The 22,651-nt window shown below is 43.1% G+C and overlaps 1 protein-coding gene across 1 annotated transcript in view; it reads left to right on the top strand.

The window, feature by feature from the left end:
* The window catches only part of Dnah6 (dynein axonemal heavy chain 6), a 196,296-nt gene that overhangs the window by 26,003 nt on the left and 147,642 nt on the right, over nt 1–22,651 (top strand). Inside the window, 5 exon segments of the mRNA XM_052172578.1 lie at nt 7,872–7,992; nt 8,697–8,848; nt 10,086–10,238; nt 13,047–13,298; nt 17,741–17,869. Of these exon segments, the coding sequence (XP_052028538.1) occupies nt 7,872–7,992; nt 8,697–8,848; nt 10,086–10,238; nt 13,047–13,298; nt 17,741–17,869 (807 nt within the window).

Raw genomic sequence — 22,651 nt, 5'->3', positions numbered from 1 at the left:
GCAGATTTTGCTGAGGATTGCAGTTTCCAGCCTACTGTGTTAACCTCCATGCCAGACAGAGGAGTGTTAAGTCAATAAGCACTAATGCATCAGAAATAGTAAAGTATTTAAAAACCCACAGCTTGTCATGAAATATAAATGTATGTGTACCAAATCTGTCAGGAGACTCTTTCATAAGAAAGAGAAGCAGACTAAAACAAAAATGGAACGTAATAAAAATAATGTAAATAAAATACCTTAACATATCATTCTCATCATAAGGAAGACCAAATAGAAAAGAAGTAAGAACAGAGAAGGCCTAGCCAACACAGTTAGAATGAAAAGGAATGATCATTAAAATAAACAAACAAGCCGGGCAGTGGCGGCGCACGCCTGTAATCCCAGCACTCTGGGAGGCAGAGGCAGGCAAATTTCTGAGTTCGAGGCCAGCCTGGTCTACAGAGTGAGTTTCAGGACAGCCAGCACTATACAGAGAAACCCTGTCTCGGAAAAAAAATATTCAAAAATAAAAATAAAAATAAACAAACAAGCAAAACCCCCTAAAAGCTCTGAGATCTGCATACTTAAGGAAAGCCAGTTTACCATAACTAGCCACACACAGAAACCTCGCTATAGAGAAGCTGTCCCTGCCGAGAAGCCCTGGCTCCCATGGTTTCATAGGGGAATTTTATCAGAGTCCAAAGGCCACTATGCTCTCCTTCTCTCTTCTGCACCTCCTCTAAGATCGTCTCCTCCCCTTTCATGGTTCGTTTTCAGTTTAGGACCACTCCACATACATCGTTCATATACACATATGTGAAGTTAGGGATTCTGCAAGGGAGAGAAACGGCTGGAATCCATCCACTTGTCTTGCTGAGCCTGGCTTATATACATGTGATACATGTATATAACATGGGGGTACATGTGATCTGAAAGCAGGGGGAGGGACTATTGAGGAAGGAAGGGGATAAGTAAAGACAGGACAAGAAAGGTCAGTGGGGGAGGGGGATAGAGTGAAGGATATATGACATATGTATAACATAATGAAACTCATCACTGTATGATAACATAAAAACATCAGTTAAGTTTTTCTCATAAAAGTATTTATTGAAGGAAAGCATTCTGGTTGGAGACAAAATTGGTGTTTGTGGACAATGTTAGATGTAAGTTTTTAAGTTCTTTCATACCACAGAAACTTTTTTTTTATTTAATCTTTTTATTTCTTATTTTACACTCCAGATTTTATTCCCCCCCCCCCAGTCCACCCTTCCACTGTTGCACATCCCATACCTCCTCCCACACTCTGTCTCCATGAGGATGTCCCCATCCCCATCCCCCACCCCACCTGACCTCTAAACTCCCTGAGGCCTTCAGTCTTTTGAGGGTTAGGTGTATCTTCTCTGACTGAACACATTCCCAGCAGTCCTCTGCTGTATATGTGTTGGGGGCCTCATATCAGTAGTGTATGCTGTCTGGTTGGTCATACCACAGAAACTTAAATTGAGACTGCCATCCATTAAACAAGTTTTGTTCTGAAATTTCAAGGTCCTCAAACTTGTACAGAGTATTTTTTGAGTAAAAATAAAACATTCCAAGGAGAAAGAGACATTGAAGATGTCAACAATCAAACTAACAGCATGAGAACTTAGAGGAAATTTTGCTAGCAACTTTACAAATTAAAATATAAAAGACTTCAAAAAACAAGAAACCTAGATGTACCTAAAATGTCTAATTTGGGTATATAAATAAAATACCAGAAAGAGTTAGGTTCCTTTTGTTTGTTTGTTTGTTTGTTTGTTTGTTTTGCTTTGTGAAGGATCTTAAATTTTTATTTCACGTGTCTGGCTTTGGGAACAATTAAGTTCTTCACACACAGATCTTTCACTTCCTTCATTAGAGTCACACCAAGGTATTTTGTTTTATTTGTGACTATTGTGAAGGGAGTCGTTTCCCTAATTTCTTTCTCAGTCTGTTTATCCTTTGAGTAGAGGAAGACCACTGATTTGTTTGAGTTAATTTTATATCCAGCCACTTTGCTGAAGTTGTTTATCAGGTTTAGGAGTTCTCTGGTTTTGGGGGTCACTTAAGTATACTATCATATCATCTACAAATAGTGATATTTTTGACTTCTTCCTTTCCAATTTGTATCCCTTTGACCTCCTTTTGTTGTCTAATTGCTCTGGCTAGGACTTCAAGTACTGATTGAATAGGTAGGGAGAAGTGGGCAGCCTTGTTTAGTCCCTGATTTCAGTGGGATTGCTTCAAGTTTCTCTCCATTTAGTTTGCTGTTTGCTGTATATTGCTTTTACTCTGTTTAGGTATAGGCCTTGAATTCCTGACCTTTTCAAGACTTTTACCATGAAGGGGTGTTGAATTTTCTCATGCATTTCTCAGCATCTAATGAGATGATCATGTGTTTTTTTTTTCTTTGAGTTTGTTTATGTAGTGGGTTATGTTGATGGATTTCCGTATATTGAACCATCCCTGCATCCCTGTGATGAAGCCTACTTGATCATGATGGATGGTTGTTTTGATGTGTTCTTGGATTCAGTTTGGGAGAATTTTATTGAGTATTTTTGCATAGATATTCATAAGGGAAATTAATCTGAAGTTCTCTTTATTTGTTGGGTCTTTGTGTGGTTTAGGTGTAATTGTGGCTTCATAGAACATACTGTGTAGTGTTCCTTCTGTTTTTATTTTGTGGAGTAGTTTGAAGAGTATTGGTATTAGGTCTTCTCTGAAGGTCTGAGAGAATTCTGCACTAAGCCCATCTGGTCCTGTGCTTCTTTGGGTTGGGAGACTTTTAATGACTGCTGCCATTTCTTTAGCAGTTATGGGACTGTTTAGATGGTTTATCTGATCCTTTCCGTTTGTTTTGTTGGTGTTGTTGTTGTTGTTATTGAAGACCAGCCTTAATCCTTGGTGATCTGTTAGGATGCATGGGATATTTTCAATCTTCTTGTATCTGTTGAGGCCTGTTTTGTGACAGGCAGCTAGATCAATAGAATAGAATTGAAGACCCAGAAATGAACCCTCACACCTATGGTCACCTGATCTTTTGTTGTATTCTGTAGCTGCTTGCAGCTACTACAAACTGGGTTGCTGAAACACAAGCTGAGGGATAGATGGGGAAGGAGCGAAAAGAACGAGGCCAGGATGATAGTTTACCGATGGAGCCCCAACTTTAATGGCAGTCAGACCTTTTAACAGTTTGGACAAGCCCTTCCCCCCAGACTTCAGGCAGAGTTCCAAGTAAGTCTTCGGACGGTCTTTGGCTCTACTGCTCAGGCAGCTGAGTGAGTCACCTGCTTAATTCAGGCATTTGTAGACCTGGAGGAACAATGAACTTAACCTTCTCTCTAAGGTTCTCCACCCTAGGTGGAGCAGGATCAATCCGTGCTCAAGGTAGGCTGGGAGAAGTTCACCTTGACCAATGTCAAATACACTCTTAGCACTCCACCCTAGGATAAAAATGCCTGCTGTAACCTACTTCCCTATTATGCCCTAACATCAGATTCCTGCCCAAAGCCAGGAATTGTCCTTGGCCAATATCAAGTTCCTGCCATGTGGCGTTGACACTCCAATATGGCTCTGTACAATCTTTGACAAAGGAGCTAAAACCATCCAGTAGAAAAAAGACAAAAATGGTGCTAGTTCAACTGGTGGTCAGTATGTAGAAGAATGCAAATCGATCTAGTCTTATCTCCTTATACAAAGCTCAAGTCCAAGTGGATCAAGGACCTCCACATCAAACCAGAAACACCGAAAGTAATACAAGAGAAATTGGGGAAGAGTCTTGGACACATGGGCACAGGGGAAATTTTCCTGAGCAGAACATCAATGGCTTATGCTCTAAGATCAAGAATTGACAAATGAGACTTCATAAAATTGCAAAGCTTCTGTAAGGCAAAGGACACTGTCAATAGGACAAAACAGTAACCAGCAAATTGGGAAAAGATCTTTACCAAGCCTACATCTGAGAGAGGGCTAATATCCAATATATACAGAGAACTCAATAAGTTAGACTCCATAGAATCAAATAACCCTATCAAAACTGTGTTACAGAGCTAAACAAATAATTCCAAACTGAGGAATATTGAATGGCCGAGAAGCACCTAAAGAAATGTTCAAAATCTGTCTTAGGGCTTCTAGTCCTGCACAAACATCATGACCAAGAAGCAAGCTGGGGAGGAAAGGGTTTATTCAGCTTACACTTCCACACTGCTGTTTATCACCAAAGGAAGTCAGGACTGGAACTCAAGCTGGTCAGGGAGCAGGAGCTAATGCAGAGCCCATGGAGGGATGTTACTTACTGGCTTGCTTCCCCTGGCTTGTTCAGCTTGCTTTCTTATAGAACCCAAGACTACCAGTCCAGAGATGGTACCACCCACAAGAGGCCCTCCCCCCTTGATCACTAAGTGAGAAAATGACTTACAGCTGTATCTCATGGATGCATTTCCTCACCTGAAGCTCCTTTCTCTGTGATAACTCCAGCCTGTGTCAAGTTGACACAAAACCAGCCAGCACAACATCTGTAGTCATCAGGGAAATGCCAATCAAACAACCCTGAGATTTCACCTCACACCAGTCAGAGAATGGCTTAAGATCAAAATCTCAAGTGATAGCAGATGCTGGTGAGGATGCAGAGAAAGAGGAGCACTCCTCCATTGTTGGTGGGATTGCAAGCTGGTACAACCACTCTGGAAGTCAATCTGGTGGCTTCTCAGAACATTGGACATAATATTACCTGAGGACCCAGATATACCACTCCTGGGCATATACCCAAAAGATGCTCCAACATATAACAAGGACGCATGCTATGTTCATAGCAGCCTTATTTATAATAGCCAGAAGCTGGAAAGAACCCAGATGTCCTTCAATAAAGGAATGGAAACCGAAAATGTGGTACTACTCAGTTATTAAAAACAATGAATTCATGAAATTCTTAGGCAAGTGGATGGACTAGAAAATACCATTCTTAGGAAGGTAACCCAATCACAAAAGAACACACATGGTATGCACTCATTGATAAGTGGATATTAGCCCAAAAGTTTGGAATACCCAAGATACCATTCATAGACCACATGAAGCTCAAGAAGAAGGAAGACCAAAGTGTGGATGCTTCAGTCCTTCTTAGAAGGGGGAACAAAATACTCAAGGAAGGAAATATGGAGACAACTTGTGGAGCAGAGACTGAAGGAAAAGCCATCCAGAGACTGTCTTACCTGGGGATTCATCCCATATACAGACATCAAATGCAGACACTATTGTGGATGCCAAGAAGTGCTTGCTGACAAGAGCTTGATATAGCTGTCTCCCGAGAAGCTCCGCCAGAGCCTGACAAATACAGAGGCAGATTCTCACAGTCAGCCATTGAACTGATCACAGAGCCCCCAATGGAGAAGTTAGAGAAAGAACTGGAAGAGCTGAAGGGGTTTGCAACCCCATAGGAAGAACAACAATATCAACCAACCTGACCCCCCCCACCAGAGCTCCCAGGGACTAAACTACCAACCAAAGAGTACACATGGAGGAACCCATGGCTCCAGCTGCATATGTAGCAGAGGATGGACTTGTCTTCATTAATGGGAGGAGAGGTTTGTGGTCCTGTGAAGTCTCGATGCCCTCGTGTAGGGGAATGCCAGGGCAGGGATGCAGGAGTGGGCGAGTGGGTGGGGGAACACTCTGATAGAAGCAGGGGGGAGGGGGATAGAATAGGTGGTTTGGGGAGATCGGGAAAGGGGATAACATCTGAAATGTAAATAAAGAAAATAACCAATTAAAAAGGGGGAAAATCAATTAAAATAATTTCCATGCATTCACAATACTGTGTAAGTTGTTCCACCATATTAGAAATGCTTAAAGGAAAAAGGTCTCCACTCAGAATAACAAAAGAAGGTAACATAAACAGTAATAACTGAATAGGAAACATTTAAACTACACATATGAACATGGAAATTTTGAAAGTTTTATGTTTGACACAAAGTAGAACTAAATGAGTATTCTTAGGTGGGCTGGCTCAGTGTAATAAAGATATCCTTTGCCTCAAAGAGTTAGGCAAATTTATAACCAATCTGGTAAGTTAATACACACACACACACACACACACACACACACACACGTGTATATACTTAAAAAGAAAAGGTCTTTAACAGATTATATATATATATATATATATATATATATATATATGTGTGTGTGTGTGTGTGTGTGTGTGTGTGTGTGTGTGTGTGTGTGTATACATACTTATTTAGTATTAAATATAAATGTTATTCTACAGCTAAAAGTGTCTGGCACTGTCTCATGAATAGATATCAGATAAGTAAACCACCACCTCTGCACCAGAGGTCGTGGAAATGGTTTGGGAAGGGTGAGAACAGTGGGTATGCAATGCAAACAATAGGGAGTGTAACCCTCCTGAGTGTAGGTTTTAATATAGTTCTAAACAAAAGCAGAAAGTGAATAAAGTACAAAAAAAAAAAAAAAAAAACAAATGAATCCTAGTTAGTTGAGCAACATAACCACATTGAAGAATGGGAAGATGGGACGAAAGCCAAGTATATTCATCATCATCATCATCATCATCATCATCGAAAGGATTGAAACTCAGCACCTCACAAAAACTTTGAATGTGGTAGTTAGGACTTTGGCCACATAACCTTAAAACCTTTAGTTGCCTAAAGACAACTGCTAAGCTTGATTCTGTCAGTGGAATCAGGGTATTGGCAATCCCAGACCACTTTCCGTGTATTCCATGGTCGAACAAATAAGTAAAAACATATTGTGGGCAGTTGTACTAGTTAGATTTTGTATTGCTGTAATAAAATACCAAACAAGAAAGCAACCCGGGGAGGAAAGGGTTTGCTTCAGCTTACAGCTGTAGTCAGTCTTTGAGGGAAGTCAGGGCAGGAAGAGCATAGAGACTGGAAATGCTGCTTCCTAGCTTGCTCCTCCTGGCTTCTTGGCAAACCAGAGATGGCTCCGTCCCCAGGGCACTGGACCCTCCCACATCAATCAATCATCAAGAAAATGCCCTATAGACTTGCGTACAGGCAGTCTAATGTGGGAAATCCTTCAATTAAGGTTCCCTCTTCCCAGATCACGCTAGTTCATAGCAAATTGACAAAACAAAAACAACAAAACAACAAAACAAAAACTAACCATCACAGGAGTGAAGAGATTATATATCTTCAAAGGGTTAACAAGTGGGGACAGAGAGAAAGGCCAGAATGAACTGAAGGGTTTGGCATTGAGATTGGAGCCATGAACTCATGGTTGTTATTGGCTGGTAGAAAAATAGAGAATTGAATTCTACATATGCATGCAGTGTGGTGTGGTGTGGTGTGTGTGTGTGTGTGTGTGTGTGTGTGTGTGTGTGTGTGTGTGTGTTAGATTAAATGCTACTTAAGAAAAATTCTGCCGGGCGGTGGTGGTGCATGCCTGTAATCCCAGCACTCTGAGAGGCAGAGGCAGGCGGATTTCTGAGTTCGAGGCCAGCCTGGTCTATAGAGTGAGTTCCAGGACAGCCAGGGCTACACAGAGAAACCCTGTCTCTCGGGGGGGGGGGGGGGGGGGGGGGGGGGGGGGAGAAGACTTCATTAAAGAAAAATTCCCTTGGGAGCTGGAAAGATGGCCCCGAAGTTAACTGCATGCACTAATCCTGCTAAGGGTCCCAGCTCGCTTCCCAGCACACACACCATGCAGCTCCCATCTCTAAGTCCTGCTCTGGGGGATCAGATGCCTCTGGCCACCATGGGTCCCTGAACTCATGTGCACATACTCACATACACATTCACACACACACACACACACACACACACACATGCACAGACACGCATGTAACTAAAAATAATAGGGGAAAAATCAGTCTTGTTCATCTGTCTACCACTTAGGAAACAATTCACGCAGCGTTCAACTCTGCACGATTGTACGCAGCGACATTCGAAAAGTTTCAGATATTCTTCAAGGAAAACGAGAGTCTTGACCTGGAGGCACTGAAGGAGGAGGAGCCTGGTGAGTCTGCCCTCCTCGCTAAGCACATTAGACCAAATTATAACAAGATTTGTTATCGTCTAGGTTTCTGTTTGGTGGTGTTCAGTGACACTGAGTAGCCACCTGAAACAGTTTGACCAGGCGAAAGGCGGGACTTTATGCATGTCTGGTATTTCCCATGGAACCCCTTGTTTCCTTCCCTCTCAGTCCACATCCCTGTATCGGGTACAGTGCAGGACAGATCCTCAGTCATCTGTGGCCTGTCTGTTGCAGTTGCCATAAGAACCAGGGCTCTAAGACCCCCCGTGTCTTGCCAAGAGTTAAAAGGGATGTGAAATTCTATCATTCCTGCCAGGCAAGGCTTCCAGAAGCTCTCTGTCTCAGAAATTCAAGGTGCTTTTTCAAAAGTCCCACATCTAACTAATGGTTGCCAGGAGAGAGGAGTCTATTTATACTCTCAAAAAACAAGGATGGTATATGTGATGTAGCATAAGTTGCATACAGTAGAGGTATATGGCTCTGTGCTGGCGACCCCTTGGCTGGATTAGTTTACATTTCCACCAGCAGAGAAGGGTTCCAGTCATCCACACCCTTGTCTGCTTCACATCTGTTGTTGTGGCTTAATGACTGCCTTTCAGACTGCAGTGGTTTTTAATCTACTGTAGGCTGAGGCTTTAAAAGCTAGTGTGAAAGATAATATAATGCATGCATCTCGTGTCCCCCAGATGTCCAATTCTTTAGTTCCCAGCTGGAAAAATATCACAAACAGCACAAGGACTCGGTAGCCCTGAGACCCACCCGAAACGTAGGCTTGCTGCTCATCGACACCAAGCAGCTGAAGGAGAAGCTAATCCCATCACCACTGCGATGCTTGGAAGTAAGTGTGAGCTAGCAAGAGATTCACATACATGTGTTTGCATGTATGCATGTGTGTTCCCACACACACACACACATGCAAATAAAGGATCACCAATATTCTTCTGGTAATTTCAACACTTACAAAACACAAAGATAAATATTTCCCTTTTAATGTATGAAATATTTGCAGACACCATAATTAAAATGGCAATAAGAGTAGGCACCATACATATCTCTTTGACTGTAACAGCCACAGTGGACTCAATGCTTTCTTCTGACCCCCAAGGGTACCAGCCACACACATGGCATACACATACACACACACACACACATATACACACACACACATGTATATACATATATACATACATACATATACATACATACATACATACATACATACATATACATATGCAGGCAGACTACCAATACATATTCTCTTTTATAAAAAGATATAATTGGGACAAATACAAATTAATGTCAACTTTTTTTTTAGCACACCAACATACTAAGCCAAAGAAAACAAAACTCAGACTTAAGTGATTGGACCTCTATAGTCATAAATGTCCAGAAATCCAGTGACCTCCACGTGTCCCTGGGACATGCCTAGGCACTCAGTTTCTTTTATCCTTTCTAAATTCCAGATGTGCCACCACGCTAAAGTGAGCACTGCCTCATGTTTATGAAATGGTGCTTGAAATTCTCCACAGGCTAGGTATTTCCTTAGCTACATAAAATGAGAAAGAAGAGATTAAAGTTTTAAGTACGTATCTCCCTCAGCCCTAAAAAAGTAAAACGTTATCACAGTCAGAGGTCCACCCTAACCCAGCCACTTGGTTCCAAAGAAACCTTGCTCATGTTCACCCTAGAATCAGTCAAATCGTATCTTTGACCCTGGGGAGGAGATCACTTTCTTCCAAATCATATGGCTGCCCCCCAGTAGGAAAAGAACGGACCTGAGGCTGAAGCTGAGGGGGTCAGCCTAGTGTCTACTGTGTGAGACAGAAGAGCAGAAGCCACTGCTGAAGGGTGCCAGGGCACTGAGCACACTGTCAGTAAGCTGTGTGCCCTGACTGTCAAAAGCTAGCGCTGAGTTTGTTGCATCTGGTAAGTAGTTACTTAGTGAGAGATCGTCTTTCACACACTGCCGATTCCCATACCTCCTGATTCAACACCTGTCAAGGCTCCTTGAGCTGTGTAGTAAGGCAGAAACACCCAATTACTCATTACTTCCTGTCTCTGTTTTTATTTCTTAGGTGCTAAACCTCATGCTTCCCCGTCTGAGCAAGAAAAAGGTGGATGCTATCATCTCCGAGGCACAAGATGCAGAATATAAACTCGAGTTCGTGCCGACGACCACCATAGAATATGTCAACAGCTTAGTATTCCTTGATGAAATTCAGGAGCGGGTAAGCCGCTTGTTCTCTGGTAATTTACTGTCTCAAGAAAAAATAGACTGAGCACCAGGAAACAGTTGCCTAACTATCATAAACACTTTCTGGCATGGGAAACGACGCCCTGTATTATTTTTTTAATATTTTTATTTTCTATATTCTTTGTTTACATTCCAAATGATTTCCCCTTTCCCGGATTCCCCCCTCCCCATATGTCCCATAAACCTTCTTCTCTCCATCCCTTCTCCAATCACCTCCCTCCTTTTTCTCTGTCCTTATACTCCCTTCCCATGCTAGATCAATCCGTTCCAGGATCAGGACCTAACAGCCGCTAAGCTTTCCCGAGTTCTAACCACTCAGCAGGCACTGCATCACATGCCTGATGTTTCAGTTCTCAAAAATACTGTAGTTGAGGAAACAAACTAAACTAGGTGTTATCCAAGGTCACCGAACTTGCGTGGAGGAAAGCTAGACTGAGAATCCGAGTGTCTTTCACCACAAAGCCAATATTCTCAAGCACGGTTATAGCTCTACTTTGCAGCAAGTGGTAACACGGATGTAGGTCTTCACGGGCTTGAAATCCTTTAGCCCTACCTCTACATAACAGCTCAGGATTTTCTGTTAAAAGTGGATAAAAGCAACACAAACCAGCTTAGGTGGGGAGACCCGCCATTCCTGTGGGTGCCTCTCCTGCTCCATCTTCCCCTAGAAACTTGATTTTCCCCTCTCAGGCTTGTCCCCGTGACAGCAATATATTTGGCTCCAATAATTAATTCTCCCTAAACTCATTACTCTCAGTTTGGCTTTGAAGTAGATATAAATCACTTTCTAAAATATGAGAATTTGAAGAAGTGTCGCAGAGTAAAATGTCGGTTACGTGTTATTGACAGAGCTAACGGCAAAGCCTCCTTCGCACCCCTGCACAGGAGCAGCCTTGTTTATTTCGGTAACAGCCCCTTACCAAAGAGGCAGGTAATTGTGGATTTTAGTCAGACTTGCTGCATCCCCGAGGACTAAAGCTGTCAAAAATAGATCCTTATGTATTTATTAATTGTGTTTGGACAAAGAGCCAACCTTACAACACGGAGTCCTCGTTTAAGGATTCAGGGCCGTCTCATGGAAGCGCCTCTTCCATCATGAGTCTAACTAGATTCAGAATCTACACATGAACAGAGCAGGACAGTTTGGGACTTTTTTTTCCACTTCTCTGTCTCCAACAGAGATGTGGCTGCAGCTTCGTCAAGTAATAGCAAACATGGCCACCAGGAGGCGCCACCACCCTCACCCCCCCACCCCCCACCCCCCACCCCAGGGCAGGTATAAGTCTAGCCAGCCCTCAAAAGAGATATGACTGCGTTTTATGTAGGGAGAACTGATTATGTCTATTTATAACTAGCTTCAGGTGCTAGATAATTTGCTGAAAACTGCCCAGACTCACATGGTAACTTAGAAAATGGGGCTGGAAAGATGGCTTAGAAATTAAGAGGCATCGGTGCTCTTCCAGAGGACCTGAATTCCTCTTATATCAAGCAGCTCACCACCTGTAACTCTGGCCCCAGGGGATCTGGACACCTGCTGACATCTGGCCTCGTCAGGTACAAGTGCGGGCTTGTGCTCGTGCTCACTTGTGCGCACACACGTGTACACACACACACACACACACACACACACAAACACACCAAATAATGAATTATTAATAAAAGAAAGCGGAAAGTGCATTCTAAGTTTGCCTGAGATCTTCTGGAAGCTATGGGAGGATATAAGGGGCAAGGAGTGGGGACAAGAGGATCATGGGAAAAAAACAAACAAACGGGCCTTTCCTTCATCTCTGAGCTCGGCTCCTCTCTGGAAAGCAGCTTCCCACGGGGGCCGGACCACCAGCAGAGCAGAGCCCGGGCGTTTGTTGGGAAGCCGCATCCGTGGACACCTTGTTCAGGTCTTGTAAGTCAGAAACTCTGGGAGGGGCACACCAGCCTGGATGAGCGTGCTTGCTGGGGTCACTGCCCTGCAAGCTACAGGCTCTGGACTGTGCTCCAGACTTTCCTGCAGTTAAGATTTCATGTTAAGGGACTCTGGTCAGCTTCTACACAAAAGCAGATAGCTGTGATCGATCATTCCTGCTGCTAATTCTGGCTGTGCTCAAGAGAAAGGTCAGTTGGGGTTGGGTTCTCCAGGTCCCAGCCGTGTGAACATGGCAGCTTTTATAACCACAGGGTAGAGTTAGGGGTGAGTTTGTTTCCAGAAAACTAGAGAACATGAGAAATGCACTGTCCGCGGAAAGTAGACCGTCAAGGTTGCTGAGTAGCCATTTGGACTGCAGAAAAAATCACCTAGTGAATTACAATGAAGCACCGCCGTAGATCTGGGTTCCGAACCTGTGAACTAGGAACATGGCCTGTCCAAAGTTCAGGGGCTGCTTCAGGGTGACTGCTGGCTGTACATTGCCCTGACACTCATATGTAAACAATGACAGACTATGTGGTCCTAGAAGCTGGGTGACACAGTTTAATGCAGCAAGGAACAGGAAATGGAGAGAGACAGACAGAGAGAGAGACAGACAGACAGACAGACAGACTAGCTGATTTTATTTTCTAAAACTACTCAACTGTACTCAGCTCTGACCCTTTACCCCCTGGCTCAATAGTCCAATTACCTGTAGCCATGCTTGAATTTATCACGTGACCAGCTTCAGCCAATTAGATGGCCGTGCCAAATGCACCCAGGCATTTACAACTAACACTCTGACGTTCATCTCTCATAGGAGCGTCTCCCACTAGGAAACACTAACATTCCTCTGTGTTTCTGACTGATGTTTCTGTGTAGATCGAGACCCTGGAGGAGGAAGGGAATATCGTGGTCCAGATGTACAAGCTCATTGAGCAGTACCAGGTGCCCACACCGCCCGAAGACTTCGCCGTTTTCGCCACTATGAAGCCGTCCATAACTGCGGTGCGGAACGCCATTGACAAAGCCGTGGGTGACCGAGAAACAAGCATCAAACAGTTCTGTCTGCACTTGGGTCGGGATCTCGAAGATCTCAACAATGAGGTGAATGAAGTCAAGCTGCTGGCACAGGTGAGCAAGGGCGTCTTTCCAGGGACCAGTCCAGTCTGATGATTGTGGATTTCTGGAACTCGGGTAGAACCGACAACGTTGTGTGTACGCACCATGTGCATCATTAAGTATAGGATAGAATTTATTAAGCTGATTAATCTATCCATCACATCGCATACTTATTTTGAAACTTTAAAACTTATTCTTCATTTGGAGACTATATTTCATTTCACCGGGTTCTCCCCTCCCCCTTGTTTTATCCTAAACAATTCTCTAAGCTGCTATTCAAAGCTTCATTCTTTCAGAATCACTCTTACAATGTATTGAATGAGTTCCAGGCTACTGTAAAATAAGCCTGTGTTTAACATTCAATTATCTTCCTCCTGTTTGGTATTTAATATTTTGAAGTGAGTGTGTTTACTCTTTGCTAACTCTTTTTATAGCTGATGTTACAGTGTAAAATTTGTTGAGGATATTGGCAAATTTCCCCCTAAATATTAGGCATAATATAATTTGGTAGAGATTATTAGTTTAACTTGCACCAATATTTTTAGAGAAAAATTTTCAGAAATTAGACTACACATCTAGATTAATTAAAATATATCTGAAAGCATGTTTTTTTAAAAATGGTTCTTTATTTTATTATCATTGGCTAAGTCTTAGTATAGAATTATAAAACCATAATAGAAATTTGAAAATAGGAAAGATGCTCACCAATAGATTAATAAAGGGCATTCATGTTGATATCCTCAAATGAGCATAATGCATTAACAGGTACAATAGACATTTGTATTAACATGGAGACATTGACGCCAGCTAACACCAAGTGTGTACAGTTGGACAAGCATGATTCTAAGAACTTGCTATTGTTGCTTTTATATCAAAGCTTTTTAAAATTTTCTGAGTAGAGCAGATGCTAGCTATAGGCTTCGGAGATCTATCAGGAAGTGACACGTTTGTGTTCTTCAATCAAGGACTATTGCGTTACCTGGGTTCTTGAATTCCCACCTGAACAGGAACTCTTTCTTTATCTCCACAGTCAGCAATTGCCCTGACTCCTGCTGTCTTAGAATCACCCAGTGCTTTCTTGTACTGGTATCACTGTGTATTCACATAGTTGATGTACACCTGTTGCTGTATAGTACTTCATCACATCTCACATCTCACATTATCCACCCCACAGTTGATCAGACATTATCTAAGGTATTTTAGAAAAGATAAAGAAGGCTTCTAGGAGCCATCTTACATGGTCTGTGTGTTTTTATTTAGTCTCAGAAAATGTATAAGCTTTATTCAGATTTTACAGAGAAGGAAGTGAGATAGAAGGAAGTGAGATAGAAGGAAGACAGCTGCTCAGGGTCACGAAGATGATAAATGGCGGAACCAGGACTTAGGCTCAGGCAGTCTACTCTCAGTGGTTACTGTCGCTGGCCAATCCTATGCCACGTGCTCTACAGTGTGTGCATTGCAGATCATGAAAGCATGAGTAATTATCGAAAGAGCAAAATGCCAGCATGTGCCACATGTGTAATGGCGCATTTTAAATATGACACACACACACTCACCAAACACTGCAGCCTGGAGATCACTAACCAGTCCATCTTCTATGGAGGGTTTAAATAGGTTACATTTCACTCTTGGGCAAAGAACTATAATCTATAATTTACTCTACAAATAACACCATTTGCTATCAATAGCCCCACCCCAAACACACATACACTACCACTGGTGGAGGTTAGAAAGAAAATGTGATAACCAATGATTATTGGGAGAATTGAGAAGCCAGATGTTGGGAGGCCAGATTGACAAAGTTGTGGATTATTAGGACCGTGGGCTCTGGCAGAACTGATGGGTGTGGCACTATAGCAATAGGTACTAGCATGATGCTTAAGGAAACAGGAAGGTTGAAGCCAGCCTGGTCTACAGAGTGAGTTCCAGGGCAGTCAGGACTACACAGAGAAACCCTGTCACGAAAAACAAAAACAAAAAAACAAAACAAAACAACAACAAAGGAAGGACCATTAGCTAACAGCTGCCTAAGAAAACCAGGTTCAACCCAGCCATGACAAGGGCACCAGTGCGCACAAAAGCAGCTTCTACTATGATAATCCCATTAGTATTTTCTAATATAGGACACATTACCATTTTAATGAGAGGCCACAGTAAGAAAGAGATGGATTATCTGGTCCCCAAGTGATGGTTATAATAGTTCTTAGATTTTGCCATTTTCTCAGATGCTGATGGACCTAGTATTTCTATTGTTCCTGAACCATTCTATGCCCATTTTCTGGATAATTAATTCCCAAAATATCAACCAAATATTTGCATTAAGACATATGCCTTACCTTATATATTCATTTTCTCTCCTCCTTTCTGTGATTACACATATGCATATTATATCATATTATGTGTATATGTTTTAGGCAATGTGTATATACTTTCACAGTTCCTGGTTCATAATTCTCATAGTTTGGGTATTTCCTAAATTATTTAACAATTAACCAGTCTTATTGTTCTATTTCTGTAAAAAGATACTATGACCAAGGCAACTCTTATGAAAGGAAGCATTTTGTTGGGTCCTTGGTTACAGTGTCAGATCATTAACCCATTGTCATCATGGTGGGAAATATGGCAGTAGGCAGGCAGGCATGGGATGGGTGGTTACATCCTGATCCACAAGCAGGACGACAGAGAGAGGCAGAAATACTGAGCCTGGCATGGACCTTTGAAACCTGAAAGCCCAACAACCCCCCAACCCCCTAACCCCTCAGCCCCCCACCCCTGTTTACATACCTCCTTCAACAAGGCCACACCTCCTAGTCCTTCTAATCCTTCTCAAACAGTTCACCAATCAGGGACTAAACATTCAAATACATGAGCCTGTGGGGCCACCCCTATCTAAACCTCCACAGGATCCAAACAGAGCATGAGTGGCCTGGCCCTTACCCTTGGTTCTTGAAGAAGCCGTGGAATACCTTTGAAGTGGTACCGGGAAATGGAGTCTTGCTACAGTGCCCGGTTGTGGCAGATAATCAGTTCTCTTTCTCCATCCCCTTTTTCTGTCCCAGGGAGGCCATAGAAACTACTGTTTCTCTTGGCCACCTGTGGCACATAAACGGAAAGTGCACTCTAATGCTGCTCCCCCTCCCCGGCATTTCAATCTTAGAGGTAACCATAAAGACATTTTCTCATAAGCCTCCCATCCACTCATGTACCCTTTAAAGGGGTGTTGAACCAGCCTAAGAGAAAAGAATTCTGCACAGAGGTCAAGACGGTTCTAAACAAGCCACGCTGGGTTGAGCCCACTAGCACTAGATGTTACTGGTTTTGCCTGGTTATGCTTCAATGCAGTAATCCATGCCTCAAGTATGTTTATGTAATTAATTCTAAATATAAAGCCCAAGGGCCTGGGTTTACAAAGTCTCATGATAGTCAAAACCTGAAAGGTAAGGTCCAAGACTGGTATGAAGCTCTGCCCCCTGTCCCCTGTCCCCCATGCCCCATATATCTGTGTCTCATTATCTGTCCCCATCATGACAGTCTTCTTAAACTGCCGAAGTGCACATGTCTTCCTACGTTCCTCAAACCACTCTGATAAATTAGATGACCCCAAGGGGGAGTCATGGAACCTCACCTAGTCAGAAGCACAGGCAGAGCGATCTGGGATTTGCAGCTGGGATAAGGAGAACCTCTCGGGAGGGAACCCTCAACCTGTGGCATCCAAGGCATCTCCAGATAGATAGCATCAGAGGTGACCCAAAACGGAGGCTACTGCTGCGTCCGATAGGAGCTCATAAACCTCCCCTCCCCTGGGTGCAGCTGCACAGCCGCTCGGTCTGCTGGCAGGGGAACTCATGCACACCTGGTATCAGAGGCACACTGAGAAAATGCCGGAGAATCTGATTTTCCTTACCGTCTCTCAGAATTCAAAGCGTTTTCTGTCGCTTTGTTTTGAAAAGGGGACTTTCTTTATATCACAGCCATTTCTTCTCTCTCCTGACATATTCAGATCTCCACAGCTTTGAAGGAGACTGTATTAGGTCCTATCTTATGATGGTGTGTTGGGGGTCAGGGTAAGGTGGGCACGCGTGAGACAGGGCTCACACGAATGGGGGTCAGAAGAGATCTTACACACCGGCACCTGTCTCTTCATTACCTGAATCCCAGGGATGTAACTCAAGTCATTCAGGTTGGAGGTGAGCCTTTGCCCACTGAGCAATCTTGCCAGCCCCTACATTCTGTTTTAAAAGTGTTAGTCCCTATTCCATGCCTTTCACAATTCTCTACTTTTTCCTATGTTGATATGTAACATTAGAAGAAACAACCTTTAAAAAAAAAACAGTTTCTAAAAGACAGAGAGAAAGAGAATTAGGGAAAATGCATTTTGGGGAACATTTCTATTGATTTACCTAATCTTCATGAGCACATAAGCTACCTAACCAGAACCCACGTTGACTTTACAGGACCCACAGATCTTGGATATTAGTGCTGACCAGGATAAAATAAAGATGATGCTGAGTGACCTGCAGTCCGTCCTGGATGACCTTCAGAAACGCGCCTTCCAGTACAAATCCTACCAGAAGAATTTCAAGGTAACTGCAGCTGTTCACATCCGCTTCTGGACTGCATGCACAAAGATGTACTTAAGCATAAGTCCTCTCAACCAGGTGACCAGAACCACTCAGCAGACAGTGACTGGTCAATATGCCACAAACACATCAGGGGAGATTAGTACACAAGAGGGCTGGAGACATAGCAGGTAAAGTGCTCCACACCCAAGTGTAAGGACATGAGTTTGGATCTCCTACACCAGCCCCCATAAAAGTCAGATGGGTGTAGCAGCCTGCCTGTTATCCCAGCAATTGGAAGGTGGAGACAGGGTATCCCTGGGGCAAATTGGCTAACCAGACTAGAACTGGAAAATTCTGGCTTTAATGCTTCAAAATATCAGACAAATAACAATCAAGGAGTATCTGACATCAACCATGGATCTCTACATGCACACACACACACACACACACACACACGTATGCATGTGTATTGCAAACACATACCTATGCAAAAAAATAATAGTACACATGAGAAACAAAATATCCTCTTGTTATGGAAAATTCTCAGCCAACCCCCCCTGCAGTTTCTTTGTTAAAATGTGTATGTATTTCAAAATGTGGTTAATTAAAGCACCACCCACCCAGCCAGCTTTTCTTAAGTAAAATTCAAGCTTCTTGAGCATTTGGATGTGTTTTGATTCTGAGCTTTGCCTGTCTTGTCCTGTTATTAAATGGAAGAAGAGAGGAGCCAGAAGGTAAGGTGGGTCCCAAAAGGTAGGTTGGAAAGGCCAAGGGTGAAAAGAGAGACCGAGGAGACCCAGGAGATGCACATGCTTCAAACAGCATCAACAGACGGCCGGCCGGCAACACGGGAAACGAAAGGATAGTGCACTTGGCAGAGCCCGGGTGCCTCACTTGGGGACACACCTGCTCACTCTGGAGTCCTCCAGCAGGTCTGCTCCAGAGGCCGGGGCTTAGGAAAACAGTCTGAAGAGTGATGTGCCTGGTGCCAGGCAATGAGCCCTGTAGAACCCGAGTGAGGGACAAAGCCCCAAGGGAAGCACAGAAGACCCTGGATAACCGAAGCAGTCATGAACACAGAACGAACAATGCTGGAGCACCACAGAACGATGCTGGAGCACCACAGAACGATGCTGGAGCACCACAGAACGATGCTGGAGCACCACAGAGCTGCAGGGCCGTGGATACAAAGCCACAAAGCCAGAATTCTAGTGGCACAAAAGCTGACATGCAGGTCAGTGGAATAGGGCAGCGGAGCCAGAAAGGAACCCACACAGCCACAGCCACCTGGCTTTTGGCAGAAAAGCATCCTTTGGAGGGAACCACAAACACTGAGTGTATATTAAAAATGGAACACGGTCCCCATCTTTAACCCTGTACGAAATCAATTTTTTAAAATTGGGTGAGAGACCTCAGTGTAAGGCCTAAAGCTGCCACGGGAGACGACACCTCAGGGTGTCAGCACAGGCAGGGCTTTCTGGAGAGGACTCTGCTAAGGAAACAAAGCCAAACACTGACGAACAGGGCTGCATGTATTAACACGCTTCTGCACAGCAGAGGAAACGAAGTGAAGGAACAGCCTGCAGAGCAGGAGAGACTGTACATTGCAACTATGTATCTGACAGGTTCACACCTAGAATTTATTGTGAAGTCAAAGCACGAAGTACACAAAAAATTAACAACTCAATTAAGTAGGATAATGGAATGAAGTAGGAATTCTCACATGAAGAAATACAAATGACCAATAAACATATAAAAAGTACTCAATATCCCTATTCATCAGGGAAATGAATACTGAAAGTGCACTGCAATCCCCGTCACCCTAATCAGAACGATTACTATTAATTATGATGCGGACGGAGGCCATGGGGGAAAGGAGCTGATATTCACTGTGGGTGAAAATGCAAATTAAGTTAACAGCGATGGACATCAGCGTGGGGCTTCTCAAACACTAAAAATATGATACAGTCATTTCACTCCTAGGTACATACCTGAACGACTCTAACTCAACACACCGCAGAGACATCTATACATCCATATGTAATGCTGCACTACTCACAATAGTGAAGCTATAAAGTCAGCCTAGATTCTCATCAACAGATACATGGATAAAGAAAATGTGATATGTATACACAATGGAGTGCTACTTGGCCATAAGGAAGAATGAAATTATGTTCTATCCAGAAGAAATGGATGGAAATCATGACATTAAGTGAAATAAGTCAAAACCACACATATCATGGGTTTTTCCCTAGTTTGTGGAGTCTAGCTTCTATATAGATAGCATTTAAAAATGCATGTATGTAACCAGAAGGAAGATGAGGAAAAGGAGATTATCAGGAAGGGAAGAGAGAAAATAGAGGGCAGTGCACGGGAGCAGAAATGCTCCTGGAGCTTGAAAGAAATCACGATGGATGTATGCCAGTTAAGAAAGTAAGCAACAACGGACTTGGAGATGATTCACGGTTGGGAGCTCACCGTGCTCTTGCAGAGGATTTGAGTTGGGTTCCCAGCACCCAGATTGGGTGACTCACAACTGCCTGTGACTCCAGCCTCAGGAAATCTGACCTGTTTGGACACCTGCACTCAGGTACACAGAGACACACATAATTTAAAGCAAAACAAAATTTTAAAATTAAGAAAAAGAAAAATCAGTTTAGGGATAGCTCAGCTAGGAAAGAGGTATTTTGTTTGTTTGTTTGTTTTGTGCAAGCACAATGACTTGAGTTTTATCCTTAGATCTCATGATTTAAAGAATCCATGTACATAACACATGTTATAATGTGATAACACATGTATAATGTATAGCGCTAGAGCAAGGCGGGCAAAGACACCTAGATCCCTGGACACTCTGGTCAGACAGTGTGGGCTACTTGGTAAATTCCAGGCTAGTGAGAGGCTTGGTATGAAAGCGATTAATTAGCTAGTTAGTTAGTTAGTTAGTTAGTTAGTTATAACCTGAAAAATAGTCCCCTCACTTCAACTTGCATGCATACACTCATGCATATGCACAAACATGAATACACACATATGCACAGGCACACCAAAAAGGAAAGAAAAAAATCAAATTATGTCATATGCAATATACACTACTAGCCCAGACAACATTACCCTTAGAGAGATGAGCTAATCACAGAAGGTCGATAGTGTGTGAAATATCTAAAGCGCTCTCACGGACGTGGAAACTACCATGATCACTATTGGCCAGGGACCTGAGAGTTGCTTGCTCAGAAAGGATAATTTTTCATAAACATGGAATCGAAAAAGCACTGAAAGTCTGCTACTAATGTTTTTAACACAGCATAGTTAGCAGTACTATATGCATAAAGGTTTCCAGACCTCATGTTATATGTTTTTACCATAATATTGGGGGCTCAGTGAGGACAAGTATGGCAACCTGAGTTCAGATTCCCCAAAGCCATGTGAAGCCACCGTAATCCCAGGACCCCTACAAGACAGGAGGCCAAGACAGGATAACCCCTGGAGACTCCTCCAGATCCTTCTCAAACAAGATGGAAGGGAGGACCAGCACCATACTCTGTTCATATGTTCATAGACATAGAGTATGGTACATTCACTTAAATGCAATCATGTGCTTGCTTTGAACATGTACTACAGAGTGAACATGTACTGTATGCACGTGCACACACACACACACACACACACACACACATAGCCTGGGTTAGCAACAACTTACTCCTTTCATATGTCATATCTGATTCTTCCTTCACAGCTGCTTCTAACCCAAACTTCCTTCTGCAGCTGTTAATCATTTGAGAAGTGCAAAACCATGGATGGCTTTGGTGGAATTAAAGGAAGATGAGGCTAACCCCCACCCCCCAACCCATCTTACTTTGGGCTTCTGTTGCTGTGAAGAGACACCATGACCACAGCAAATCTTGTAAAGGAAAGCGTTTCATTGCGGCTGGTTTACCGTTCAAAGGTTTAGTCCATTATCATCAGAGCAAACATGGTGCTGGAGAAGGAGTTGAGAGTTCTACATCGGATCAGCAGGCAGGGACAAGGTGTGTGTGTGTGTGTGTGTGTGTGTGTGTGTGTGTGTGTGTGTGTGTGTGTGAGAGAGAGAGAGAGAGAGAGAGAGAGAGAGAGAGAGAGGCTGGCATGCACATCTGAAACCTCTAAGTCCACGTCCAGTGATACACTTCCTCCAACAAGGCTCCATCTACAACCCTACATCCCATCCGACAGACGGCTAATAGCCAATATTTACAAAGAACTCAAGAAGTTAGACCCCAGAAAACCAAATAACCCTATTTTAAAAAATGGGGTACAGAACTAAACAAAGAATTTTCACCCGAAGAACTTTGGATGGCTGAGAAGAATCTTAAAAAATGTTCAACATCATTAGTCATTAGGGAAATGCAAATCAAAACAACCCTGAGATTTCACCTTACACCAGTCAGAATGGCTAAGATTAAAAACTCAGGAGACAGCAGGTGTTGGCGAGGATGTGGAGAAAGAGGAACACTCCTCCACTGCTGGTGGGGTTGCAAATTGGTACAACCACTCTGGAAATCAGTCTGGCAGTTCCTCAGAAAACTGGGCACCTCACTTCTGGAGGATCCTGCTATACCACTCCTGGACATATACCCAAAGGATTCCCCAGCATGTAATAAGGATACGTGCTCCACTATGTTCATAGCAGCCCTATTTATAATAGCCAGAAGCTGGAAAAAATCCAGGTATCTCTCAACAGAGGAATGGATGCAAAAAAAAATGTGGTATATATACACAATGGAGTACTATTCAGCCATTAGAAACAATGAATTCATGAAATTCTTA

The sequence above is a fragment of the Apodemus sylvaticus genome, chromosome 2, assembly GCF_947179515.1.
Source record: "Apodemus sylvaticus chromosome 2, mApoSyl1.1, whole genome shotgun sequence".
NCBI classification, from domain to species: domain Eukaryota; kingdom Metazoa; phylum Chordata; class Mammalia; order Rodentia; family Muridae; genus Apodemus; species Apodemus sylvaticus.
Note: the sequence above shows the minus strand (reverse complement) of the source record. Positions and strands in the feature narration are given on the sequence as shown.